Raw genomic sequence first — 24,513 nt, 5'->3', positions numbered from 1 at the left:
TTTTCAATTAAAAACAATGCTGCAATGAATGATCTTGTGCATATGTATTTTTAAGTTGCCAGAGGTATATCTTCAAGGTAGATTCCTAGAAGTGAAATCACTGAATCAAAGGAAAATGCATATGTAATTTCTTAGGTGTTGCCAAATTCCCTTCAGGAGGGTTGTACCATTTTCCATTCTCAGCAGCAATACACTAGAGTGCCTGTTGCCTGTAGTCTTGCCAATGGTATGTTGTGATACTTTGTAATTTTTGTCAATCTGATAGATGAAAAATGGTATCTGTCTGTATTCACTAATTCTAGTTCTCATTTGTATTTCTCTAATTGTGAGTGAGGGTAAATCATTTTGGTATATGTAAGGGAAATTTTAATATGTTTTTGATGAATTACCTATTTATACCCTTTGCCCATTTCTCCCAATTTTTAAAATTTTTTTCCTCAAATTTCAGGACCTCTCTATATTATGGATAGTAGCCCCTTAGCTATGATACATAATTGCAAATATTTTTTTCCCTGGCTTATTTTTCTTTTGACTTTATGATATTTCTTGTAATGCAAATATTTTAAAAATTAATAGGCAAATTTATCATTTTTTTAAAAAAATGCATTTGGATTTTGAATCATAATTAGAAAGCTCTTCCTGTACCCAGATTACTATAGGAGAATGCATCCATGTTTTCTTTAGTCCTTAAAAGATTTGATTTTCTTACATTTAGATCACTGATACATTTGAAATTTATTCTTACAGGCGGCGTGAGGTATGGATTTATTTTTTATCTTTTTCTTGAAATGGCTAACCAGTTATCTCAGCACTATTTATTAAAAAGTCTATGTTTGCCTCAGGATTTGAGATGCCACTTTTATCACTTACTAAATTTCTGTGTGTTCTTAGGTTTACTTGTGAACTTTATTGTATTCCATTGGTCTGTTTTCTATTTATGTACCAGTGCCATTACATACATTTCAAACTCAGGCAAATTATTACTAAAAATACCCACTTCAGTTTCATAGATAATTTGCCAGTTTTCTGTTAGGTTGAACCCATGAAGAGACACCATTCAACAATTCCTACTGTACAAAATTCTTGGTTTTGTATATTTCAGTGTAATATGTCTGTAATTTGTGGGCCATGTAGTTATTTACTGGCTAATTCCAGAAGAGAGATAAAAATTCTAGCCAAGTGGACTTCAGAATTTCTCTCACTTTTAAGTTACTTGCAAACTTAACAACTTCTGAGGAACTTGTTAATAATTGTCTTTGTCTTTTTTTCTTTCTTCCCCTTTAGTGATAGAGGGTCGTGGGATCACAGACAACATACAGAGATTTTCCTCACTGCCACCTTATCTACCTGTGAGCTACCACATCCTCCGAGCAGAGACTTCCTTCTTTCTAAAGGAAACCAACCAGGACTTGCTGCGAAACTCCAGCCTGCAGTCCAGAGTTGAGTCCTTCTTTACGTACAAAGCCAAGCAGCCCCCCATACTAAATGCTAGCTATGGGCCTTTTTCTGTGGAAAAGGTTGTGCCTCTGGATTTAATGTTGACTTCAAACTTTTTAGGCCCAGCTAATAAGTTTAGTTTCGATTGGAAACTGAAAGCCTATATCCTGCGGGATAAAATCTACCTGAGCCAGCCCAAAGTGCAGATTCTGTTCCACATCATGGGCAGAGACTGGGATGACCACAGCACCGGGGAGAAGCTACCCTGCCTGAGGGTCTTTGCCTTCCGAGAGACCAGAGAGGTGAGGGGCAGCTGCCGGCTCAAGGGGGACCTCGGGCTGTGTGTGGCAGAGCTGGAGCTCCCATCCAGCTGGTTCAGCGCCCCCACACTGGGTACTGGGAGGAAGAAGTCAGTGGAACAGCCAGAGGGCAGTCCTGTGGAGCTGTACTACACGGTGCAGCCTGGGGATGAGCGAGCAGACTGTGCAGGGGGTGACCTCAGGAAGGGCAATGCCATCCGTCCAGGAAAGGACGGACTGGAGGAAACCACATCCCACCTGCAGAGGATTGGCACCATCGGCCTTTACCGGGCCCAGGACAGCGCCCAGCTCAGCCAGTTGCGTTTGGATGGCAATGTGGCCATCTGGCTGCCTTCCAGGCCAGTCAAACAGGGAGCTGTGGTCACTGCCCACGTCACCATCTCCAGCAATTCCACTGTGGATCTCTTTGTCTTGAGGTAGGTACACAGACTTGTCCTCTATCATCTCTGGCATGCCTGGGGTGATATTGGACTCCATGCTTGGAGGATGGACACTTAAAAAGGGTTGATTTTCACGGCTTTGGGGACTCTCGGCATCATGTGGAAACCTAATTACACACCTGCCTGCGTGTATGTGACAGCTCTTCTTACACCGTGTCTTATGGAGAGAACAGAGGGGAGAGGGAGGGCAGAGATTGTATCTCAAAGGAGCAAGACTAAAGTGATTAGTCTCTTTTGACCTCAAGTTATCAGAGGTGGAGAGGAGTATGAGTTTCCTTTTACTTTGGATTCTATTGCAGCTGTGCCAATGCAGGTTGCATGATTAAAAGTATATGTTCAGGGAGGCCAAGAGAGGACATAAGAATTATGATATCTCACTTTGACTGTGTATGTGGAAAGAGCAAGGTTAATTTTTTTTTTTTTTTTAATTTGGTGCAGTTAAATGTTGACAGTAGATGGGAGAGGCTCAGTTCACGAGTACAGCTCAGCAATGATAAAAGGAACACACCCAACAGAAAACTATTCAGCAGAGGTATTCCATCTCAGAGAGAAACAAACAAACAAACCCCAATTAAGACAACAACAGAATAACCCACCAACAACCACCACCGTTGTTAGTTCAGCAGATAGCATCAAACTTTTCACTCTGCATAGATTCTACAATTTGGTACAGATGTACCTGCCTTCAGGGGATAATTAATACTAGGGGAAAAGCCATTTAAAGTAAATCCTCTCAAAATGTGGACAAGAACTTCATAATAATAGAAATATATTTGTGTGAGATATGTTTAAATAATAAAGATTATAGAAATAAGTTCTTTTTTTATTATAGTTAAGAAGGATTTCAGTTATAATTGCAGCTATACATACTCTGGTTCTTTTTAGAATAAAATGTTAATCACATGATGAATGAGTTGCTTGGAAAAATATTTGTGAAATAGAATGATAGCATGTTATACCATATTTCATTTTTGTTTAACTTTTGTAGTATGACTAAAAGAATGGTCATTTTAAAGTTTTACTTTTTTTTTTTTTTTTTTTAGAAACCTTTGAATGCTTTTTGTAAAAGTGTTTCTCAGTCCTTGGGATTCAAATAATTCTCTTCTGAAGTGTCTGTCTTATTGTCATCTTTAGAATTTTTTCTTTCAATTTTTAAGTAGACTAATTTTGCAGATCCTCATTTGCCACTGTGTTTTCGGATGTGACTGGAGGACTTTTACATCTTTTTTAAGGACATTATGAAATCCTACATCTTTCACAAGATTTTAAGTTTCACCCTGTGAAGGATTCCCATTATATTTGCACTGCAAACCTTCAGCAGTCAGCAAGGGACCTGCCAACTTCATGGCGGGGAGGGATAGACTTCACTGCCACTGTTTCAGTGGCTAATTTAACATGTAGTTTCATAACTGCAGGGACAAGATAGTGGATATTTTGATAACAGGATCCAGGTTTGTTTCCTTCTGCCTTGGATGGGGAAACACAGATCTGTGAGATCTGAGTTTCATTTTTTGTAAATCTCTTCACCCCCTTAGTTTCAGATCATTCAATCACAAAATAAATGCATTCAGCCCTGGCTTTGGAATCTGAAGACCAAAAGACAAGGAACTGATAGCACTGCTATCAAGTTGTAAATTTTCAGTCATCATTATCTTTCCACTTGTACTTAGTTGACTTCCCTCTTCAGTAAATGCAGGTTCTACTGTCTACTGAGAGTGAGTCTGAGCCTGGACCCCTGGGTCCCTGGGTCTGAGGTTCAGAACCTTCTGGCTACAAATGGGATGTGCAGACATGGATCATTGAGGAGGAGGAACTGTTTTCTGTAATTTCATCACAGAGACAGGCATTGTGGAGAGAACATCAATCCTGCAAGCAGCTGACCTCAAATCTGATCCTGTCTCTTCCACTTACAGTCTGTGTGACTTTAGGCAGGTAACCTAACCTCGGTGTGCCTCAGTTCCTTCATCTCTAAAACACATATGATTACAGTACCTACTTCTATAGGGTTGTGAGGATTCAGTGGGATAATATTTATTTGTAAGGTGCTTATAACTGTGTCTGGCCCATTAAAGTTCTCTGTGAGTGTTGAGTATTACTAATAGGGCTGTTTTTAAATATCCATCAGATCTTCAATAATTATTGAATTCTATTTGAGTAGTAAAAGGACATTATGCCTTGCATATAACAACTACCAGATTCATTCTCAAAGCTGCACTGATTACTATTTTACTATGATTTTGTTTAAAGAGCCATGTCTTTTTGTAATGAAAGGAGCTTTTGAGCACAGAGGGTAATAATGGCATGGTTCTGAGATGTAAAACTTAGTCACCCTAAAAGGTATTGTTTGATGCTGTCACATACTGCAGCCATACCATCTCCCTCCCGATCTTTCCAGTCACAGATTAAACTCCTGGAGAAAGAAGGTCTAACTCACTTCCAGTTTGCCAAGATAAGGCGTGTGTCACATTTTCTAACCTTGGACTTTAAATTTGTGTCAAATTCCCTAAGGGCTACTAAGTGCTCATTGGAAACTCTGAGCAGAAAAGATCCCCCAAGAATACATGTAAATGCAAGTACTTGTATCTCAGGCAGGTTAGAATTCAAAATAATCAAAATAACTAATTGAATACAATGGATAAGGGTGAGTGGTTTAGAGAAAAAATGCACTAGGGAAGAGGGATGAAGAGTGCTGACAATGCAATTTAAATAAGGTGACAGTCAAGGCAGGCCTTGCTGAAAAGCAGCACATGAATCCAGCATGGTCTTGGGGGGGCAGCATGTGCAAAGGCCCTGGGGCAGCATTTGCATGGTGCGTTGCAGGAATAATAACAGGGCCAGTGTGGCTGAAAAAGAATGGAAAAGGGAGAGGTAGGGGAGGTGAGCTCAGGGACGAGATGAAAGAGTAGAGTATAGATATCTGGATGGTGTGTAAACTTGGGTGGAATAATGAAGAGAAGGTGTGGCTCATTCCTAGGCATTCCTTTGGGTGAAAGCTGTTGAGAATGTATTTCCTCAGTTACGATAAGTACAATAAGTACATGGGTTCCTTCATTCTACTGCTTCCCTAGCTCCAAATACTGGGCATGAAGAAAATTCCCCTTCATGAGTGAATATTCTTTAATTCAAACCAGCCTCATGTCTTTTTCATACATCGCTACTAGTTGGTACAGGGCTGTGTTCATAATAGGTTCTCAAACAGTTTTAATGGATTAAACCTAACTCCAGGAGAATTTCCATCCAGATTAGTGTCAGTAGGATCTGCTGGGCATCGTCCCTGTTCCCGTGTCTACACTAATTGGCACAAAACTCCTGTAGCCACTGTGTGGTCAATTACCAACAGAAACAGTTCTTCTAAAACGTGAGGCAGCTCATGTCACCCCTACACTTCAATGGCTCCCATCTCTCTTGAAAAACTTGACTCCCTGTGGCCTACGCGGCTACAAGACATGACCACCCATGAGTGCTCTGATTAAATTCCACCCCTCTCCTTGGTCACACACCCTGCTGGTGTCCTCACTAATCCTTCAGACATGCAAGCATGCTTCCACCCCAGGACCTTTGCACCAGCTGTGTCCACTGCCTGAAATGCACTCCTCCCCGAGAGCAGCCTGGCTCACTCCCTCTCCTCCCTTGGGTCACTGTCTCAGAGTTACTTTCCCTATCTGCCCTGTGTGAAGCAGCAAAGCCTCCCTTCCCTGACTGTCTTGATCTCCCCTACCCTTTTAAGTTTTTGTTTTCATTGTCCCTATCCCCTCATCATCTCACATATTTATTTGTGCTTGTCTCCCTCCTCCCAGGAGAGGCTGCATGGTTGTGGGTCCATGAGGGCATATGTTTTGTCTACTGATAGATACCAACATCTAGAACATGTCTGGGACACAGGAGAATCAATCCAGGATGGTTGAATGAATAAATGGATCACATGCCCCCATCCCTACCCAGAGCTAAGTCCAATTCACTATAATCAATTAAATATTGAAAGATGCAAAATACTTCAGAGATGGTGGAGGAAGAGAGAACAGAAGATATGTGCCATCACATCTTTGATACCATGTGTTTCTGGATTTCTGTAGACCTTAGGTAGTTACATCCCAGCTCCTGGCAGCTGGTGACCCGGCCACTGAGCCTTTCCTCAAAGGTAGCTGCCCCCTCTGCACAAGTCACCACTCCATGAAAAAGTAAACATACAAATCTCTCTCTCTCCTCTTCATCTTGTGACATTCCTCAGGAATCACTGAGAACAGAACAGCAATTACCACTGCACGTTTGTCCTCTGCTGGGTGGGTTTTGTGTGCCAAGACTGACAGTGCAGCCTTCAGGACATAAATCCTAACAGGTGATTTTTTAAAAGTAGAACACTGTGAAGGGAGGAGGGAGGAGGGAGTCCTCCCTGAAGAACAAAGAAGGAGCAGAAGAGAGACTATTCTGCTCCCAGCAGCCAGTGTTTAGTAGCCTCTGCTTCCTAGCTGCAGGGTCACAAAAGAAGAGAGCAATGAGGTCCTCAGCTGGGTGCAGAGGGTGACATGCCTGTTCTTCTCTAGCTGTTGGATATGGGAACTACTGACTCAGTGGTTCTGTCCTGGTTCGGCTGGTGATTGAGGCACAGTCATCATTATTGGTAATTAACTTCCTCAACCGACTCAACACAATGGCGCAGGTGCTTAGCAGCCATAATACGTTACCAGCGTGTTACAGGAAGTAAATAAAAAGGATAAAGGGAGGATTCAGAGAAGAAAGCTTTTAAGAAGATGCATGGAGGTGGCTCTTTATGCAGGAATACTGAGAGAAGTAGTACTTTTTTCAAGCGGGATGAGGTTTGTAGGTGGATTCATTTCTAGAATTCAGAGTTAAAAGACTGTCTCCCACCTCATTTAAAAGGATGTTGTGCAGTTAGTCTATTCCAGGCAAACCTAGCTCCTAATGAGCCCACAGCCAAGGGCAGCTCATAGGTTCCCACTGGTGGGTGGTAGGTGGGATTCATTGACCACACCTGTCCTGGTGGACTGAAGCCAGTTCTGGACCCTCGGGATTGAGTCTACTTATACACAAGATACACACAGTTATACAAAACACACAGATGTTCATAGCAGCATTATTCATTACAGCCGAGACACGGAAACTACCCAAGTGTCCATCAACCGAGGAATAAATAAGCAAAATGTGATATATCCATGCAATGGTATATTGCTCAGCCTTAAAAAGGAAAGAAGCACTAACACATGCTACAACATGGATGACCCCTGAAGACCTGATGCTGAGTGAGAGAAGCCAGACAAAAAAAGCCACATAGTATATGATTCCATTTGGATGAAATGTCTAGAATAGGCAAATCCATAGAGAAAGAAAGTAGATTCATGGTTGCCAGGACCCAGGGAGATGGTAAATTAGGAGTAACTGCTGAAGTATATGGGGTTTTGGGGGAGATGATGAAAATATCTTGGTGGTGGTTGCACAACTTTGTGAATATACTAAACACTGCTGAATTGTAAAAAAAAAAAAAAAAAAAAAAAAAAGATATCCCAAGCGATAATGGGATGATGTGTGGCACAGAAAAGGTTATTGACCTCAATCTTTCTTTATTGCCTGTGAACTAACTATACATTAAACATTGAACCAATTAACAAAATTTTAGTCTGCAGAGGCTTTTTCCATCAGGTGGCCATTTAATAATATTCTTAGAACCTTGCCACTCATATTATTTCTTTGTTGTGCTCTGTATTATATCACGTGTAGAAGCCACTTCAACATGTTTGGTTAGTGAGAATGGCCAAAGCAGGCACCAGCTGGTTTAAATCAGACATACAGGTTGAAGCTGGTATACTCACATGCCTACACGGCCAGCCGGGGACTGCAGATGAGTGATGCAGTCTGGGGGAAGGAGAGAGGCAGTACCAAGAGGTCACTTGAAACGACCTCAGCCCCATGCCCTATAGTCTCCATTAGCCAGCCCCCTATGCCACCTAGATCAACACTTAATCTATGGAAACCGCACCTACTATGTGAGAACTGTTCTAAAACCCACTTCCCAACTCCACACAACAGCCAACCTTTTGTGCACACTCCACTGTGGACATGATGGAGACAACGCTGGCCGGAACCACAGTGAGTGGGAGGTCACACGCGTCTCTAAAGGGAGCAGCTATTCTCAGCTCCCAGTGATCGCTGGCATGATGGAATCCAAGCCCATGGCAACCAGCATACTGGCTTCAAGGAGAAGCTGGAAATGTGGGCTTTAACTACAATCTTTCGATTAATAAACGTGGACATCAGAATCACTCTTCAGGCACCTTGCTCCCTCCACAGGTTCTGGAGAAGAATCCCTCCTCACCTTCTCCAGCTTTTGGTGACAATACTTAATGCTCCTTCACCTGTGGCTGCACCATTACACTGTCTGCCTCTGTCTCCATGTGTCTCTCCTCTGTGTGTCTCAAAGATCCCTCCCCTTTCTCTTATAAGAAAACTAGTCCTTGGATTTAGATCCCACCCTAATCCAGAAGGATCTCTTCCTTTTTTTTTTTTTTTTTTTTTTTAAGATCCTTAACTAATTACATCTCAAAAACCCTCTTTCCAAATAAGTTCACATTCTGAGGTTCTGGAGAGATATAAACTTAGGGGTGTGAAGGTCACTATTCAGCCTCACAGAGAAGATAGACTACACTATGTGTTTCAGAGCCTTCTGTGCTGTCATTTCTTAGTTCTTTTGATTTGCTACATGCCCCTTGGCAACACCAGTCAATGTTCTCTGAAAAAGCAAAGTTACTAATGGGCTTCTGTGCCTTCGCCAAGTGGAGAATAAACTGCTCCGCGGGAGGAGTGAGACTGACACTCTCAGGTCCACTCCTCTAATTACTGAGCACAGCCTGTGTGTGTGCTGTTATCATTCAGTTTTGGGGAGTGACTTCTTTTCTGATCTATTTTACGTCTGAGGACATGGAAAACTCTCAAAGGCATTTTCTGGATACCTGGATTGCCCTGTGTAATTGTTGGACTTTTCTCTTCCAACGGGGCATAAATCTGTGGGGTCAAGTAGAGCCTTCGGAACAACTTGACCGTTCCCAGACTCATCATTAGGAGGAGGAGACCCTAAAACCCAATCGTGTTAACAACTGACTGCAAATTTGGAGCTAATAAAGAAAGTTCTGGAAACTTATTTTCCCACACTTTGTTTAAAATTCATTTCCCCTGTTGAATGTCTCGAAAAGAAGAATCTGTTTTCATTTCCTTCAGCTTGTCATTTCAAATGTACTCTTCTGGAACAGAGAAAAGGAACAATTTTCTTTCTGCTTGGGAAGGAGAGAAGAAATAATATTTCCTGCTCTGTCCTCCATCCCCCACCCCAGCTCCCCACAGCACATCTGGGTTGCCAGGCAGCCCAGCTTTGGTGAAACATTCGAGAGCAATTTTACTGTTGTGGGAAACATTTAAACATAAAATTGACTCCAGCTCTGTGAAAAGAGAAAGGAACCAGAACCCTTCTGACCCGAATCCTGCCTCTTTTGTTCCACATTCTTTAACCCATTTAAAAGTCATCTTAGTTTTTGAGTTCGCCAAATCACAGCTTCGTCTGTTGTAAACAGTTTAACACATGAATAAGTGGACCTATGACATGAGGTCCCTTTCTATCGGAGAATTTTTGGAGAGGAGAGGCAGTCTAAGGTAGCAAGTAATAATTGTGGAAAGAGTGTTTGGTATTCCAGTATTCCGGAGGACTTGGGGTATTTTTAAGTACTGATATGCTGCTTCTTTGTTTTGTGAAATAGTATTACTCCTGGGTTTCTAAATATTGCAGATATGAGCCATTTATGTTTTGAAACCACTAGAGTTATTAGCGGAATTAAAATCCTGGATAGAGGAGAAAGCATACCTGTTTTGAAAGCGTTCTGTGTTGCCCTGGTTTAAAATCTTGCTGGAATCTGGTGCTGTTTTTGCTCCCTTTTCCTACGTTCCTAGAGCAGCTGGGCATGTTATCAGTCCTCTGAGTTTCCCCAGGGCCAGTTGGGCACCAGTGTACTTCCAGAGGTGTGATGAACTTTTGTTAGAAAGGTGATATCCAGGAAATGGGGACATCCAGGAGCACAGGAAGAGGGTGTAGCATAGAAGGGGATGGCAGGGAAAAGGGATCTGGGCTGTGGATCTTAGGCCCAGTTCCGGCCACTCCCCAGTCCCGGCTGCCTCACTGGCCCCAGGACTGGACTCCTCCAGGGAGGGATCCATGTTCTCAAGTCCTGACCCTGCTACCTTAAGTTAACTTAAGTCAACCAGGACTTTCTTCCTCTGTCATGTTACCTTGTGAGCATCCTGCTGGAAAAACCCAGATCCTCACACCCGGATGTGGCTATCACTCAGATGGAAACACCTGTCGGGGACAATGTGCAGAAGCAGGGACCATACTTCACTTTTCCCTAAAATACTAGCAGTATCATTTTGCTCTTATATTACAATTACTGTGGACATGCGTTCCTGAAGAAGGCTTCCTCTTTTTTTGAGTGTTCCAGAGGAATCTTTAAAAATAAAATTTACTGTAACAAAATAAAGGAAGACACATCTTTTCAGCTGTTTTTACCCAGTGCTGCAGGGATGGGACCTATTGGTTCTTAGAGTCAAAATCCTGGCTCCTTCTGGGACTGCTGGTTGGATCTGGCAAGTCATTCACCCATAATGTGCCATGCAATCCTCTCAATGACCCATTCTACAGATGAGGAAGCAGAGGCTCTAAGAATGAGAAGTGTGTTGGTCAAGCTTATTTTGATTGCTATTCAAAGGGACTTAAGCTGAAAAAAAAAAAAAAAGGATTTTATTTTTCCTATAACTGATTTAGGTACAAATGCATCAGGGCTTGAATGACATCTCTGGGATTTGATGTCTCTCACTCCATCACCCAGCTCCCTTTCATATACGTTGCTGTCATTCTCCTGCTAGCTCTCGTCACTGTGCCCTTCAGTGGTACCTAGCTTGTACCACACTTAGGATTTAAAGTAGACTTCTCTTTTATGATAGGACCAATAAACATCCAGGAATGGAGTTGTCTTGGCTTGGCTTGGGACACATATGCATCTCTAATCCATTTATCATGACCAGCAAATTTAAACAAGCTTATTCGCCAGGCTACCCTGAGAGCTGGGAGTGGTGGATTAATCCCACCAAAAACATGTTGATTACAAGTGTAGACAGGATGGGTTGACAAAAAGAAAATTGAGGTACAGGTACTGGAAGAAAGAGGACTGTGTTCTGGGCAGGAAATAGCAGTGGATGTCCACCACAGCTGTAGCTTACATGTGCATGAGCACGCTCCAGAGATGGATTGTGGAGGTCAAAGCCTGCACCCAGTTTGCTAGCTGCGCAACCAGGACAAGTTTCTCAACCTTTCCATGCCTCGGTTCCTATATAGGGACAGTAATAATTGTACCTACTTATGGGGTTATTGTGAGACTTAAATAAGATAGAATTTTAACATACGTGTGGTACGTATTAAGCACTTAATAAATATTAACTTTGCTATTATTTTTATTATTACATGTATTTTTCTTGAACTTAGTACATTACACCTGCTCTCAACTGAGCACTGGTAATTGCAGCTGAATGTATTCTAACTGATAAACTCTCATCTCTGCAGCAGTATCTACATTCTTTGGGAGGAGGGACGCCATTGCTTTCATTGAGGCAAATCAGGGTTCTCAACCAGAGAAGAGTTTTACCCTCACTTCCCCAAGGATATTTGGCAGTGTCTGGAGACTATTTTGGTTGTTCAAATTGGGGAGGAAGGTGTTATTAGCATCTAGTGGGTAGAGACCAGGGTGATGCTAGATACCCTACAATGCATAGCCTCCCTACTTATCCCCACAAAGAATATTTGATCTCTAAATGCCAATTAATAGCTGAGATTAAGAAACCTTGAGGTGAACAAATGGTTGATTACCAGGTAGCTCACTACAACCATAAGTTATAAGCAATTGTTTCTCAGGCTTAAAAGCCTACTGTGATTCTCGGTGAATCGTGAATGTACCCATGGAAATGTGATAAGAGCTGTCTGTTGGGAACATAACAGCCTTGCCTGGTGATGTACAGAGCTTTGTTTCTTTGAAATGTTTCTCCCAGATGTTGGCTGCAGATAATATGGCAATAAGCCTTTGAAATCAAGGCCAGTTTTCATGTTTACCAAAGAGCAAGTGGTTTATACTTGCTAGTTAGTTTATACTTTATAATAAGTATACCTTGATATCCCTTCTCTTAAAAAATAACAAGAAGAAAGGGCTTTGATAACATCAGAGAGGTGTATTCAAAGACGGAGCCCATCCTTGATATCACATCGGTACAAAGAGGATCACACTTCAATTACGACTCATTTCTTTAGCTGTTAATGAGCACTTCCTGAAACGGGCTGCTTAGGCACGTGACTGGCTCTCAGAATTGATAGATCAGTGTGTTTCTCAGATGGAGCAGCTAAAGATTGAGTTGGGCTCACAAATCCAACTACGCTATCCTGAAATGCACAGTAGGGAGAGGAGAATCACACATGGCGGCTGCATCAAAATGGGCAGTGGGAAGGTGCTGTTTTAACTTGGCTGTGATGTTGGCTCCAGGGTTCTGGGGAACGTCTCAGCCCCCTTCTGAGTAACCACATGGGCTACAAATTCTCTAAAGAGTTCAGGAGACTAGTTCTTTTCCCCCACCACATTTCTAGTAACCTTACTATGGGCATTTAACTATCCATCAGCCCACCTTCTGCTGGGGATAATATTTTGATATAATAAGTGATATTTTCATTCCACTGTGCTTCTTATTATGCCATAGTCCTTCCTAAGGTTCAGGCCATAAAGCAAGCATCTTATACTGATGTCCATAAGGAATGAAATATCATAGCACAAATGGTGAACAAGAGAGCAAAACCCTTCTTAAAGTAAATTCAGATGAAGACTTGCCCTGAAGAATCCCTGAGCAGACAAAGCCAGTTAGGCCTCTCAAGTGACCTAAACCTTTCTTGACTTACAAACATAAGCAAAACTTAACTTGAGCCATTTCTTGTATATGCATATATTAAAGAAAAACAGAATATAAGCCCAACCTATCAGAAGCAGCCAATAAACTTATAATTGTATAGCTAGGGACTTTCCAATGGGATAGACCAAATAAGCCAACTGTATAACTGCAACCAATCAATATTTTCTCTGCTTCACTTCTGTGTTCATCATGTAAAAGTTTCTCCCTCGCATTCCCTTGGTGGAGCTTCCAAACCACTTCTGGTTTGGAGCTAGCCAATTTATGGATCATTGTTTGCTGAAATAAACTCTCTAAAGTTTTGTTGTGCCTCAGTTTATCTTTTTAACATGTGAAGCTACATGACTACACCAGTTGTCTGGTTAGGGCCATAGCTATACTAATTGTATGGCTAGACACTTCATAACTAAAGCCAAAATGTACTAAGTTTCCATTTGTATCATCAGGGCTAGGGCTCGGACCTTTCAAACCTGTTGTACAGACTGGGTCACCAGACCCCTCACATGCCAGGCTGGGTCACCAGATCCATCACACGCAGGTCCACACTAGGTAATTGGGAAAGATCCCTGGAGCCATTGGCAGACACGAGCTCAGTCCTCAGCAACGGCAGCAGCAGCTTACATGTCCAGCAACATACAGGTCTGGTGGTGGCAGCAGCCTCACGGAGGGTCCAGGGAACACTAGCACCAACAGCTTGCAGCAACAGCTTCCCCATGCCCACCCCACCCCCACCCCTGAAGGGCATCCCGGGGTGGATGGCACTGTGGATTAGAGCCACTAGTCCTTTATACTTAACTCCATAACCCAGGACACCTGGGTGCACACGTGCAATTACATTAGACAATAACCACGGAACACCTGGGAGCGCGTGCATATTTACATCAAATGCTCAGTAAGATTCTGAACATCTGAGGGGCCCTGACCATTTCCTGTTTTCCCAATAACACTCAACTTTTAAATTGAGCAAAAAATGTGGAAAATTATCAGGTTTGTTCTTACTCCAAAAAAATTAAAGTTACTATAAACTGAGGATAAAGTAAAAAGAGTGTCAGATGGGGATTGGAAGGAGTTCAATGTTGGCAGGACCCTAAAACGTTCCTTGATCTCTGAAAGAAATCCCTGAGAAGTTTGAAAAATGAGAAAGCAGTGGATTCCTCTTTGTCTCTGGATAAGTCGTAGAGCTCAAACAAGATTTCAGAGTTCTCCTGTGTCCAGCATGGTAGGAAAGAGCAGTAGGGTGGAAATGGTTGTGAGATGTCTAGGCAAAAAGGCCTTAGCCCCATGCAATTTCCCATGTTTTCAGTGCTGTATGAAAGGACACAGAAACAATTAAGAATGCTGACTTTGTTATCAGCAACAGAATAAAGACGGCACATCAATGGACTTCCTGTGAAGTACCTCTGTTGACTTAAGAATATTCCTTTAGGACGTATGTTCTTGTCTAGCAACACAGAGAGCTAGCAGATGCCAGGGTGACTCAATGCCACAAGGGCTAGATACCTCCACTCACCCCCAACCCTCCAGAATACCGATGCCCCCTCGGGATGGGAGTTCATCAGCTAGAATGCTTTCAGCTGCAGTTAACAGCTCTCAACCTATAGGAGCTTCAAACAGTGATTCTAACTTGACACCACTGGACAACAGAATCACCTGGAGGGCTTTCTAGAATAAAAATCGCTGGGTCCCACTCTTAGAGTTTCAGACCCAGAAAATGTAGAATGGGATCAGGGAATTTTTATTTCCATCAATTTCCCAGATATTATGGGGTTGAATTGTGTTCCCCAAAATTCATATCTTGAAGTCTCAAACCCCAGTAACTTTCTGTGATCTTATTTGGTAATAGAGTCATTGCAGATATAATTAAGAGAAGGTTATAAGGAGTTCTGTGGGCCCCTAAACCAACGAAGATGAAGGCAGAGACTGAGAATGATGAAGATTAACAGCAAACCCCCAGAAGCCCTCAGAAGGAACCAACTCTGCCAATACCTTCATCTCGGTCTCCAGAGCTGTGAGACAGTGCACTTCAGTGCACTTGAGACAGTGCATGCCACCCAGTGTGTGGCACTTTGTTCTGGCAGCCCTAGGAAACTAACAGACCAAGTGCTGCTGCTGCTGGTGATAGTCCAGGAATCCAACTTTGAGAACCCCAGTCATATAATATAAGCATATCGTTTACTGAACAAGGAGCCTGGGCATGAGCTGCCCATTCCATTCCATCATGAACTTGGGATCTTCCCATTCATGCTCCACTGCCTTCTCAGTACTTACCCATGATGCCCCACAGCTCACAAGAAGATTGCCACCACTGTAAAGATAAACTCACCACCTGCACATGGCCCATGCAGGAAGCAAAGGGGACAAGATGGAAAATAAAGGGCTATTTCCTTATGTGCACCTGCCTCTTCAGGGAAGAAAATCTTGCCCACAAGACTGGAAACAGACTTCCCTTTACATAGCCTAGAACTAGGTCCTGTGAGCACCCTTCGAGCATCTCTGGCACAGGGGAAAAAGAGACCATGCCATCATAAGTTATTTCTTTTCTTCCCTTTTTAAAAGAATATCTGATATTGTATATTCGTTTCTTTTAGAAAATCTTATTTTTGACTGGACTCAGACTTAGAAGACAGCATCCATCTCTTGGCAATCTGTTCCTGACATTTTCCTTTGGCCCCCTGCATTCTCTCGGCCAAAGCCTTAGCATATTCTGTGGTTTCTTTGAATTTTTCTAAGCATCTTGTTTTTTCAGAGCAGTACACTGACTGTGTTCTAAGAAAAATGGAGTAATAAAACGCTGAATCTTGGGCACTTTGGTTCTTGGTTGCTTATCTTCTTTGTGCAGGGGCTCTCTCAAAACACACTGATGGAAATTATTTTTTTGGAGCCGGGGAGAGGGGAGTGCAAAGTTTGCAGATTCTGCTAGCTCTTTTAGGCACTGGGCAACAAGGCAAAATAGTATCAGTCAGTTAAGGAATATCCTTCACACCCCTCCTTTTTTATTCAGGTGAAATTCTCATAACATAAATTAACCATTTTAAAGTGGAAAATGCAGTAGCGTTTAGTACATCCAAAATATTGTGCAACCACTACTACTCCTCCCTAGTCCCCAAATGTTTTAATCATCCCAAAAGGGAATCACATGCCATGAAGCAGTTACCTGCCTCTCCCCCATCCCCAAGCTCCCTGGAAGCCACCAGTCTGCTTTCTGTCTCTCCGTATTTCTTATTTTCATATTCTGCATTTCTCCTCACCTTTTTATTTATTTATTTTTAAATAACCTAATTGAGAACAGTCAGATTGGGATCCACATTGCAACCCCAAACAGATTTTCCTTTGTTTTCTTCAGTTCTGCTTTGTCTATACTAGGCTTGCCCTTCACTCAGTAGCAGGTGGACAAGGTCAAGATACCCTCCTTCATGGGGAAGCCTTGCTGGTTGCTCTCGCCACTGATTCAGACCCCAACACCCTTCCACACTTCACCCAGAGTGTCAGCAGCAACTTCTGTGCCCATATGCTTTTCATAAAAGGTACAGAGTTTTCATTCATCATCTGCTTCAATGAGTTGTAGCCACCAGTGGCTAAGAAAGAGGTGTTCATCTTCATCCTAAAATGGCTAGTGGCCTCCACAACACCAAGAAAACAAATCCACAAGTTACTTCTTGTGCATTCTTTGAGGCTGAGCACTTGCTGCCCAGACAACACTGGGAGCCAGTTAGCCAGAAAGAAGGTGGGATGTGTGTTAGGTAGGGAATAAGCAGTTCCTGCCACAGGGTATAGTGTCAACTCACTGAGTTTTACCCTTTTTTGAAATAATGTCCTGAAAGAGAAATTAGTTCAATTATTGGTGATGGAAGAGGGGCAAACTCTAAGTTTGTAGAATGACATCTGTGCCTGTTAAAACTTATTGTCCAAGAAAAGAAATTGGCTAGTGCTTGATAGGGTTTTGGTGGACGCACTTCTGTAGTCATTTCATTTGGTACTTTATAGCTTAGGAACTTCCAGAAAATTGTGAAGAAGAACCTTTTTTTTTTTTTTTTTTTCCTCAGCAGAATGGAGCAATGATTCAGTTGTCGGTTCTGAGCATACCCTACTCCAGGCCATCTGGGGACCCAGAGGCCCTCTCTCCCAAGCAGTATTTTCATCTTTGCTCTCCATAGCTGACTGGAGGGGAAAGGGAATCCAGGGGAGGGCAAGATTGAATTTGACAGCTTACCCTAAGGGGTAAGAGGAAGCAGGCAGTGTAGACAGGAGGAGCAGATGATGCAGCAGAATGGATGATTCTTGTGATGCTCCCAGCAGTCTGTGAGCAGCTTTGAAGAGCAGTCATATGAGATTGTACCCTTTAAGGGATCATTTCCCATCCCAGCTCCCTGGGGGAATGTTTGGCTGTTTCATAGAGTATGTTGCACCACAAATTGCAAAACAACATTAGAGCTTTTGGGTTTCTCTTTTCTTTAAAGGTATTGTTTGAAGAGAGGAATTGTCTGCTGGTGCTTTCTTCTGAGATCTTTAGGGATAACCACAATCTGAAAGAATTGTTGTGCTCAAGGGATATCCCTTTCATTCTCCCATCCTGGGCTTTCCATGTTGGTAACAGGCTCTGACTCCAACTCACAGGTCACAATCAACAGCCTTCTGTCCAAATCAGTGTCACAGTCGTGTTTTATTTGGCCTCTGAAGGCTTTAAAAATAAAATGAATGAGTTGCTCTTTTAGCTGTAGTTATTAGTTTCAAACGAAAGAATCCGCTGTGGCTGGCTTGGGCAGAAAATTCATATGGTAGAGCATATAGGTTGTTCACAAAATGTTCATGAAAAACAGAGTTAGCGTTAGGAACTCCAAAGCCCAGAGTAATGGCCAAAACCATTTGGGGACATTTTCAGAGAAGGCCCCATGCCACAGCCCCTGAACGAGGCCTTGCAGCTGTCACCATCAGCATTGAGCACTGGATGCCAGGCCACATCTCTGCTGCCCTCCTAAATAATGTTCCCTTTTTGCCAGGGAATACACCTTTTCATTCTCTTCTAAATCAGTCTCTCTCATGGCTGGATCTGATTGGTGGAGACCTGGTCATATGACTTCACTCTAGCTGCAAAGGAGTCTGAGAAAGTGAGTTTGTGGCTTCTTTCTTATGAAGATGATGCTCATAAAAAGACCATTCCCCAAATGTGATGCTTGATATCCAAAAAGCAAGACAAATGCCCAACCTAGTTGCTAATACTTTACCCTAGTTTGCTAATACTTTATTTAAAAAAGAAGAGATTTCACATAGAAAGTTAGGCATTCAACTTCTCTTGAAAACTCAGTGGTTCTAGCAATACCAGGTCAACAATTATGCACAGCAACAAGTGCCTGGAGCTGAGTAGTGGCTGCCCTCCTCAGCCAGGGCACCTGCATCTGGTGCCTCGGACTAGTCCCAGTTCACTTCACTCACATGTTACCTGCCTGGCCCTGCTTGCTTGTGTGATTAAAGCAAATTCTGGCTACTGCCTGTCCAGTGGTGTTTCTTCATTTCCCCTCAAGTCACTCATGGCTCCTTTCAAGGTGATGGCTTGGTAAACAGTTGGTTTCACTGCTAAAAGCACAGCTACTTCTAAACCTGTAGTCTTCCACTAAAATTAACATCCTAAGATATACTTCCAGCAAAGGGACCTTGGCTCTGCACAAGTAGGGGAGACTTGGAGCCATGCCATGATACTTAGTGTCACCTGCAGTCACCTGCACACAGATGAGCTCATTGCCAGGTAGCATCTTCTCAGTAGCTGTGAAACAGCAGATGTATGGTGACAGTAGGGGCATATTTCCAAGGACTAGTGTTTGAGGCTTGACCTAAGCAACCTACGCTCCTGCCCTTTGCCAAATGGGGTTATGCTAGAGGTTTACAGCCAGGCTCATCAGTCTTAGGTGGTTCTGGGAGTCACATTTCCTGGGCCTCAGTCCTCCCATCTGCAAAGGGGGATCTGGCTTCAAGATCCTGAAATCTCAGTCCCTTCTCTATCTATTTTACCCCATCACCCCTCACTTCCTCTCCCCCAGAGTAAGAATTTCTGTTCACTTTTGATTTATTCTCCTTCCTGTGGCTTCTGTTCTTGCTACACATGTTTAACCTGAATCTAATCATAGAAATCCAGAGTGTGGATTATTCTCTAAGGAAAACTGGCCTGGACACTTCAATAACGTTAATGTCTTGAAAAAACAAAAAATGGGGGGGGGGGCACTCTGTAGATTAAGAGAAACTAAAGAAGCATGATAACAAATGTAATAATGATTCTGGATTCAAAAACTGATTTGAAACAATTGGGGATTATTTTTTATTGAGGTGAAATTCACATGACATAAAATTAACCATTTTAAAGAGAAAAATTCAGTGGCATTTAGTACATTCATGATATTATACATCCACCATGTCTATGTAGTTCTAATCCATTTTCATCACCCCAAAAGCAAACCCCAGGCCCATGAAACAATTATTTCTCATTTCCCTCTCCCCTGGCCCTGGAAATGGGGAAAATTTGACTATGAACTATATATTAAATGATGTTGTTAATGTTGTTGAAATATCTTGGGTGTGATTATGTCACTGTAGTTATAGGAGAAGTTTCTCGTTTCTAGGAGATGCATGTGGAGTATTCAGGACTGCAGTGTTTTGGTGCCTGCTTCCTTTTTTTCCAACAGCTCAGGAAAAAATGGGAGAGAGAGAAAGCAGTAAAAGCATATATGGCAATATTTTAAAGTTTGTAAAATTAGCTGGAGATTACACAAGCTTTTATAACACTATTCTTTTAAGTTTTCTATAGTTTTATAATTTTTTTGAAAAAAAAATTTTGGAGAAAAAATACTAATGCCTGAACCTTACTCTAATCCAATTAAATCAGAATCTCTGGGGATGCACCTGGATATTACCAGGATTCTAAAATCTCTCTCCAGATGATTCTGGTGAACAATCAAAGCTGAGATTCACAGCCTCAGGCTTGCCTGCTTCTCCAACCTCATTTCTTATCTCTCTTCCTTACACTAGCTGTGCGAAAGCCTCGCTTATTTCCTGTTGCAACATGCAAAAGCTTATTCCTGCCTCGGGGCATTTGCACTTGCAGCTCCTGCTGCCCAGAGTGCTCTTTCCTCTATCTTCGCAAAGTGGGCTCCTTCTTGTTATTTAGGACTCAGCTCCCATTGCTTCTGTCCTTGTTAACCTTCCTTCAGGACAGATGGGAGCACGCTCCTCTTCAAGTTCTCTGTGGGATTCTCTCTGTATCAATCTCATGTCATTTATCATCTTTGCACTACCTTGCACAGATGTGCAAACTCGAAAATACTCCTCTGTGCTTCATTCTTAGCTATTACTTTGCCTTTGTAACACCTGCAGCAGCACAAGGTGCTTCTTCTCAGGCCACAGGTTCATGGCCACTTATTAATGGGGATCAGATATTAATGGGCAGCTAGGGTGTGGACCAGGGTGATCATATGACTACACAGGGAGCTGCTATAGTTCTGTAAAGATGCCCTTGGTGGTTGCAGGCAGGGAGGGAACAGACTGGTAATGAAATAAGTGAATTTTCAGATTATTTTGTCATTACAGTCATATTGGGAAATGCTTAGGAAGGGATTTGTAAGCTAATGCAGGCAGAACCTTAGACTGTGGTCTCAAGTTGGACCCCATTCAAGCAGCTGACTCTTCTAGAAAGAAATAATTTTGATTCTCCCTTGGCTGAAAATGGTGGCAATAAATATCTTCCCTGTTTGTTTGGAGTAAAGACTGAGCAGTCCTGGCATGGTCCCACCCCTTGGCACAGACAGTATTCGATGAGTTTCTCTCTTTATTCCCTCCTCTATTGCACTTAAAATGTGGTTCCTGCAATTAGCTCTGTGAGGAACGACCATTAGGAAGTGGTCTTAAGTCAAGACCAAATAATTCATTAGGAAATCCTATTTTTCAATCTAACAGAGATTAGGGAGACTAAAAGGAAGATGTTTTAAAACTGTATAGAGGCTTTAAGGCCATTATATCAAGTTCTCGCTCCCTTGATGGTAATTGAAGCCACCAAGAGCATTACTGAAAAAATAATTAAAAGTTACCTGTATCTGGAAATGCCTCATACAAAATTCTGAAATTCAGTCACTTGGCATTGCTGCTTAGGCCTTAATAATTGAACTGTTTCCAAAGAAGAAGGTAATAGGCCTGTTCCTATGGAAATTGTTGACTTTCTTTCTTTCTTTTTTTGCATAAGAAAAGTTAAAAAAAAAATGTTACCTAAAAAAAACACCTACAACTTTTTTTCTTGCCTCCAGATTGCTATCATCTTGGCCGTCTAACTCAAACCATTCAGCAGTGTGCACATTCGAATTGAATTGAAGAAATATTAAAAGAGAAGGGTGCAATTTGTAAGATTCATGGGGCCTCTTTTTCCTTCTCATTTTATCTCTTTGGTTGTGTTCTATGACCTCTTTACTGTTGTCTTCGCAGTTTCACAAGGCACTTTCACAGCCCTTGGTAAACACTAGGCAGGTGCAGCCCCATGTGCCATGTCACTGGAGCTATCGTCACTTAAGGTGCTAAGCCTTGGTCCTGGGTGCTCCTGGGTCCAGCCAAGAGGCCAGCAGCTCCATGAAGCAGAAGGAGCTAGAAGCTCCTGCCCTGGCACTGGGGTCTGTCCCTGCTGTGACTGGTGAGCGTCCATGTGGCTGCTGCTGAGAAACATTGCCGGGCTGATTTGTGAAAGGCTCACCCGGATTACATGGTGTTTACAAAACCGCCAGGGAGAGCATCTCTCGCAGTGTGCTGGCACTTGCTGAAAATTCTGTGTGGAATATGAATGAACTCTCCATGATGGAGTAAATGGTGATTAAAAGGCTCCCCCTGGGGATTGTACGCTGACTTCTCCAGTGTTCTGTCTTCAGTCACGCAGCCAAGCCCGTTTGTCGAATGTGAAAGGAGAGGCCACAAAACACCCAAGAACCACAGTAATTGAGTCATAATGAATGTGAAAGAATTAATCTCTGTCATCATCAGAGCCACTGACAACTTCATAATGCTGCATTTTCCTCCATGTCTTTTTTGTTGGGTTTTTTTTTTTTTTCCTAAAACTATGAAAAGTAGGAAGCAGAGGAGGACTGTGTGAGATTGTGTATGGTCCAATGTAGACCTTTGGTCCACATCACTGGCCTTCTCAGATATGTTAAGGTAGCCCCGTTTTCAACAGGTGCAATGCATGGTCCTGCCTACTGCTGGGGTGAAGTCAGCAGCAATTCTGGAGAAATCAGACACACAGGGCAGGGCACGTGGGGAAGAGCTCACCTTCTGAGGCGGTCCTTGATTGCTGAGCTCAAGTCTCAGAATGAAGACATTCTGGATCCCAGGCCTTGAGGGATTCTGACTGGCATGCTAGCCTTTTGTGTGAGCGAGCTGCAGACCAATGCTGGATCTCACAACTGGGAGGCAGGATGTCCACGAGCCAGTGAAACCCAAGCATCCCATCCTCAATAAGAAAGTCTAGCACCTGACTCCAGAGACCACACATTTAGAAATACCAGACTTTCCAGATCATGAGTGGCCCTTTCTTCCATTTTCCCCAAGGCATCTAAGTTTCCCCATCTCATTCATTTAACTAACTATTTAGCAAACCTCTATTTACTGAACTCAACAGTAGCCATAAAAGGAAACAGCATGGGTCAGCGCTTTAAGTAGATTAGCTCTGTGGACTTCTAAATTCTGAGGCTGTCTTTGTCCCTGACTGCTTCACATCTCCTGTTGTATTAGGTATGGTGCCTGTGCTTCAGGAGGGCTGGGGTAATTCGAGCTCTCCGAGCTGCCTCCAGTCCTGACTTAAGAAGTGATGTAATAAGAAATGGCCCTTTTTAAGACTAAAAGGACTGATAATACCTTCATACTTTGCCTCTGAGGACTGATTGCCCTACTGTTGTCTAAAAAACAGTTCCTTCACTGCCTGTCTATATGAGTACAGAGCCTGTAGGATATGAAGGTGCAAGGAACGAGGCACAGAATTAGGAGAAATGTCTCCCAATCCTATGTCGAGATCTCTCTCTCGTGGCCGTTGATTGCAAGCAACAGCCACTGGTACAGGCGACCTAAACAGAAGAGAAATCACAGGAGGGTATTGGGAAGTGTGTGCAGGGAGTGGGACCAGGGCAGTTTTGGAAAGCTAGGGCTGTTCCTGCTGTGACAAATGACCACCACTGTCCCTCCTGCCCTTGTGTGCTTTTGCTCAGTAGTTATACCCCCTGGGATGAAACATCCACTTGGCTGAGCTTGGTCATGGACCATCCATGGCTGTCCTGGGGCAGAGGCAAGCGAATATATGGCTCTTTCCACTGTCAGCCCTTTAGAATGACTCTCTCACCAAGATTTCAGGCAACAGGCAAGAGACAATTCCCTCACAGGAATTGGTGCCACTAGGGAAGAAAATGGATGCTGGCATCCTAAAACAAATGTTTATTAAAGAAGGACCACACTTGCTGCCTTGAGTAGTACATAAGGGACACATGCAAAGGTGTGCTGGTAAATGTTTAATCACCAGCTCTCCAGGGAGGGGAAGAAAAGACAGCCCTTATTCATAGTGTTTGCCGATTTCTCTGGTATAAATACTCCCACTATGGCAATTTCAACTTACCAATGGGCTCAATGAATTCCTGCAAACTGAGCAAATGGACTTTTCAGCAAGTAAGAGTCAACTTTGACACACCCTAGATGAGTGGCATTAATCACTTTTGTAAAACCATACAAATATAACCCCTAAAACAAGCCCACTACATCCTACCGATTTCTGAAGCAAGTATCCTGCTGAGTGTTAAAGTTGGTAAAATTGACTTTTTTTTAGATGTCACTGATGAAAATTGACTGGAGGTCTATTTAAAAGCCTGTGCTGAAGACAACAACATTGTTAGGGTATAATCAAGAACTTGCTATGTGTCTGGCTCCATTTTAAATGCCTCACATAGATTATACTATCTCAATATATCCTTTCATAAGTCCTATGAAGTAGATAGTATTACTATTATTATCCTTAGAATACAGAGGACAAAATTGAGGCTCTCAAGGTTATGTCATTTTTCCAAAATCACGTGGCACCCAATGGAGCTGGGATTTGAATTGTAATGGTGTAGCTACTGAACTATTATATAGGTTTTTGCATAACGAACCATCCTGAAAATGAGGGGCACAGAACAACTTTTTGCTTAACTTTTAATTCTATGAGTCTGTCATTTGTGATGTGCACAGTTGGATAGTTCTGATCTTGGCTGGTTTGCTCATGTGCCTGAGATCAACTGTCCAGCAGCTAGGCAGCTCTGCTGCTGGGGTCACCTGGCTGT

General features: G+C 42.6%; 1 protein-coding gene and 1 pseudogene across 1 annotated transcript in view; one reads left to right on the top strand and one right to left on the bottom strand.

The window, feature by feature from the left end:
- Window positions 1-1,108: 1,108 nt before the first annotated feature.
- Window positions 1,109-24,513, top strand: part of TMEM132C (transmembrane protein 132C) — a 244,611-nt gene continuing 221,206 nt past the window's right edge. The window contains exons 1-2 of the mRNA XM_063087724.1: window positions 1,109-1,121; window positions 1,285-2,173. Of these exons, the coding sequence (XP_062943794.1) occupies window positions 1,109-1,121; window positions 1,285-2,173 (902 nt within the window). The remainder of the gene's footprint in view (window positions 1,122-1,284; window positions 2,174-24,513) is intronic.
- Window positions 15,787-16,792, bottom strand: LOC134369498 (small ribosomal subunit protein eS6-like; annotated as a pseudogene).

This window comes from Cynocephalus volans, chromosome 2 (assembly GCF_027409185.1).
Source record: "Cynocephalus volans isolate mCynVol1 chromosome 2, mCynVol1.pri, whole genome shotgun sequence".
Taxonomy (NCBI): domain Eukaryota; kingdom Metazoa; phylum Chordata; class Mammalia; order Dermoptera; family Cynocephalidae; genus Cynocephalus; species Cynocephalus volans.
The sequence above is the reverse complement of the archived record's forward strand: the minus strand, read 5'-3'. Positions and strand labels throughout refer to the sequence as shown.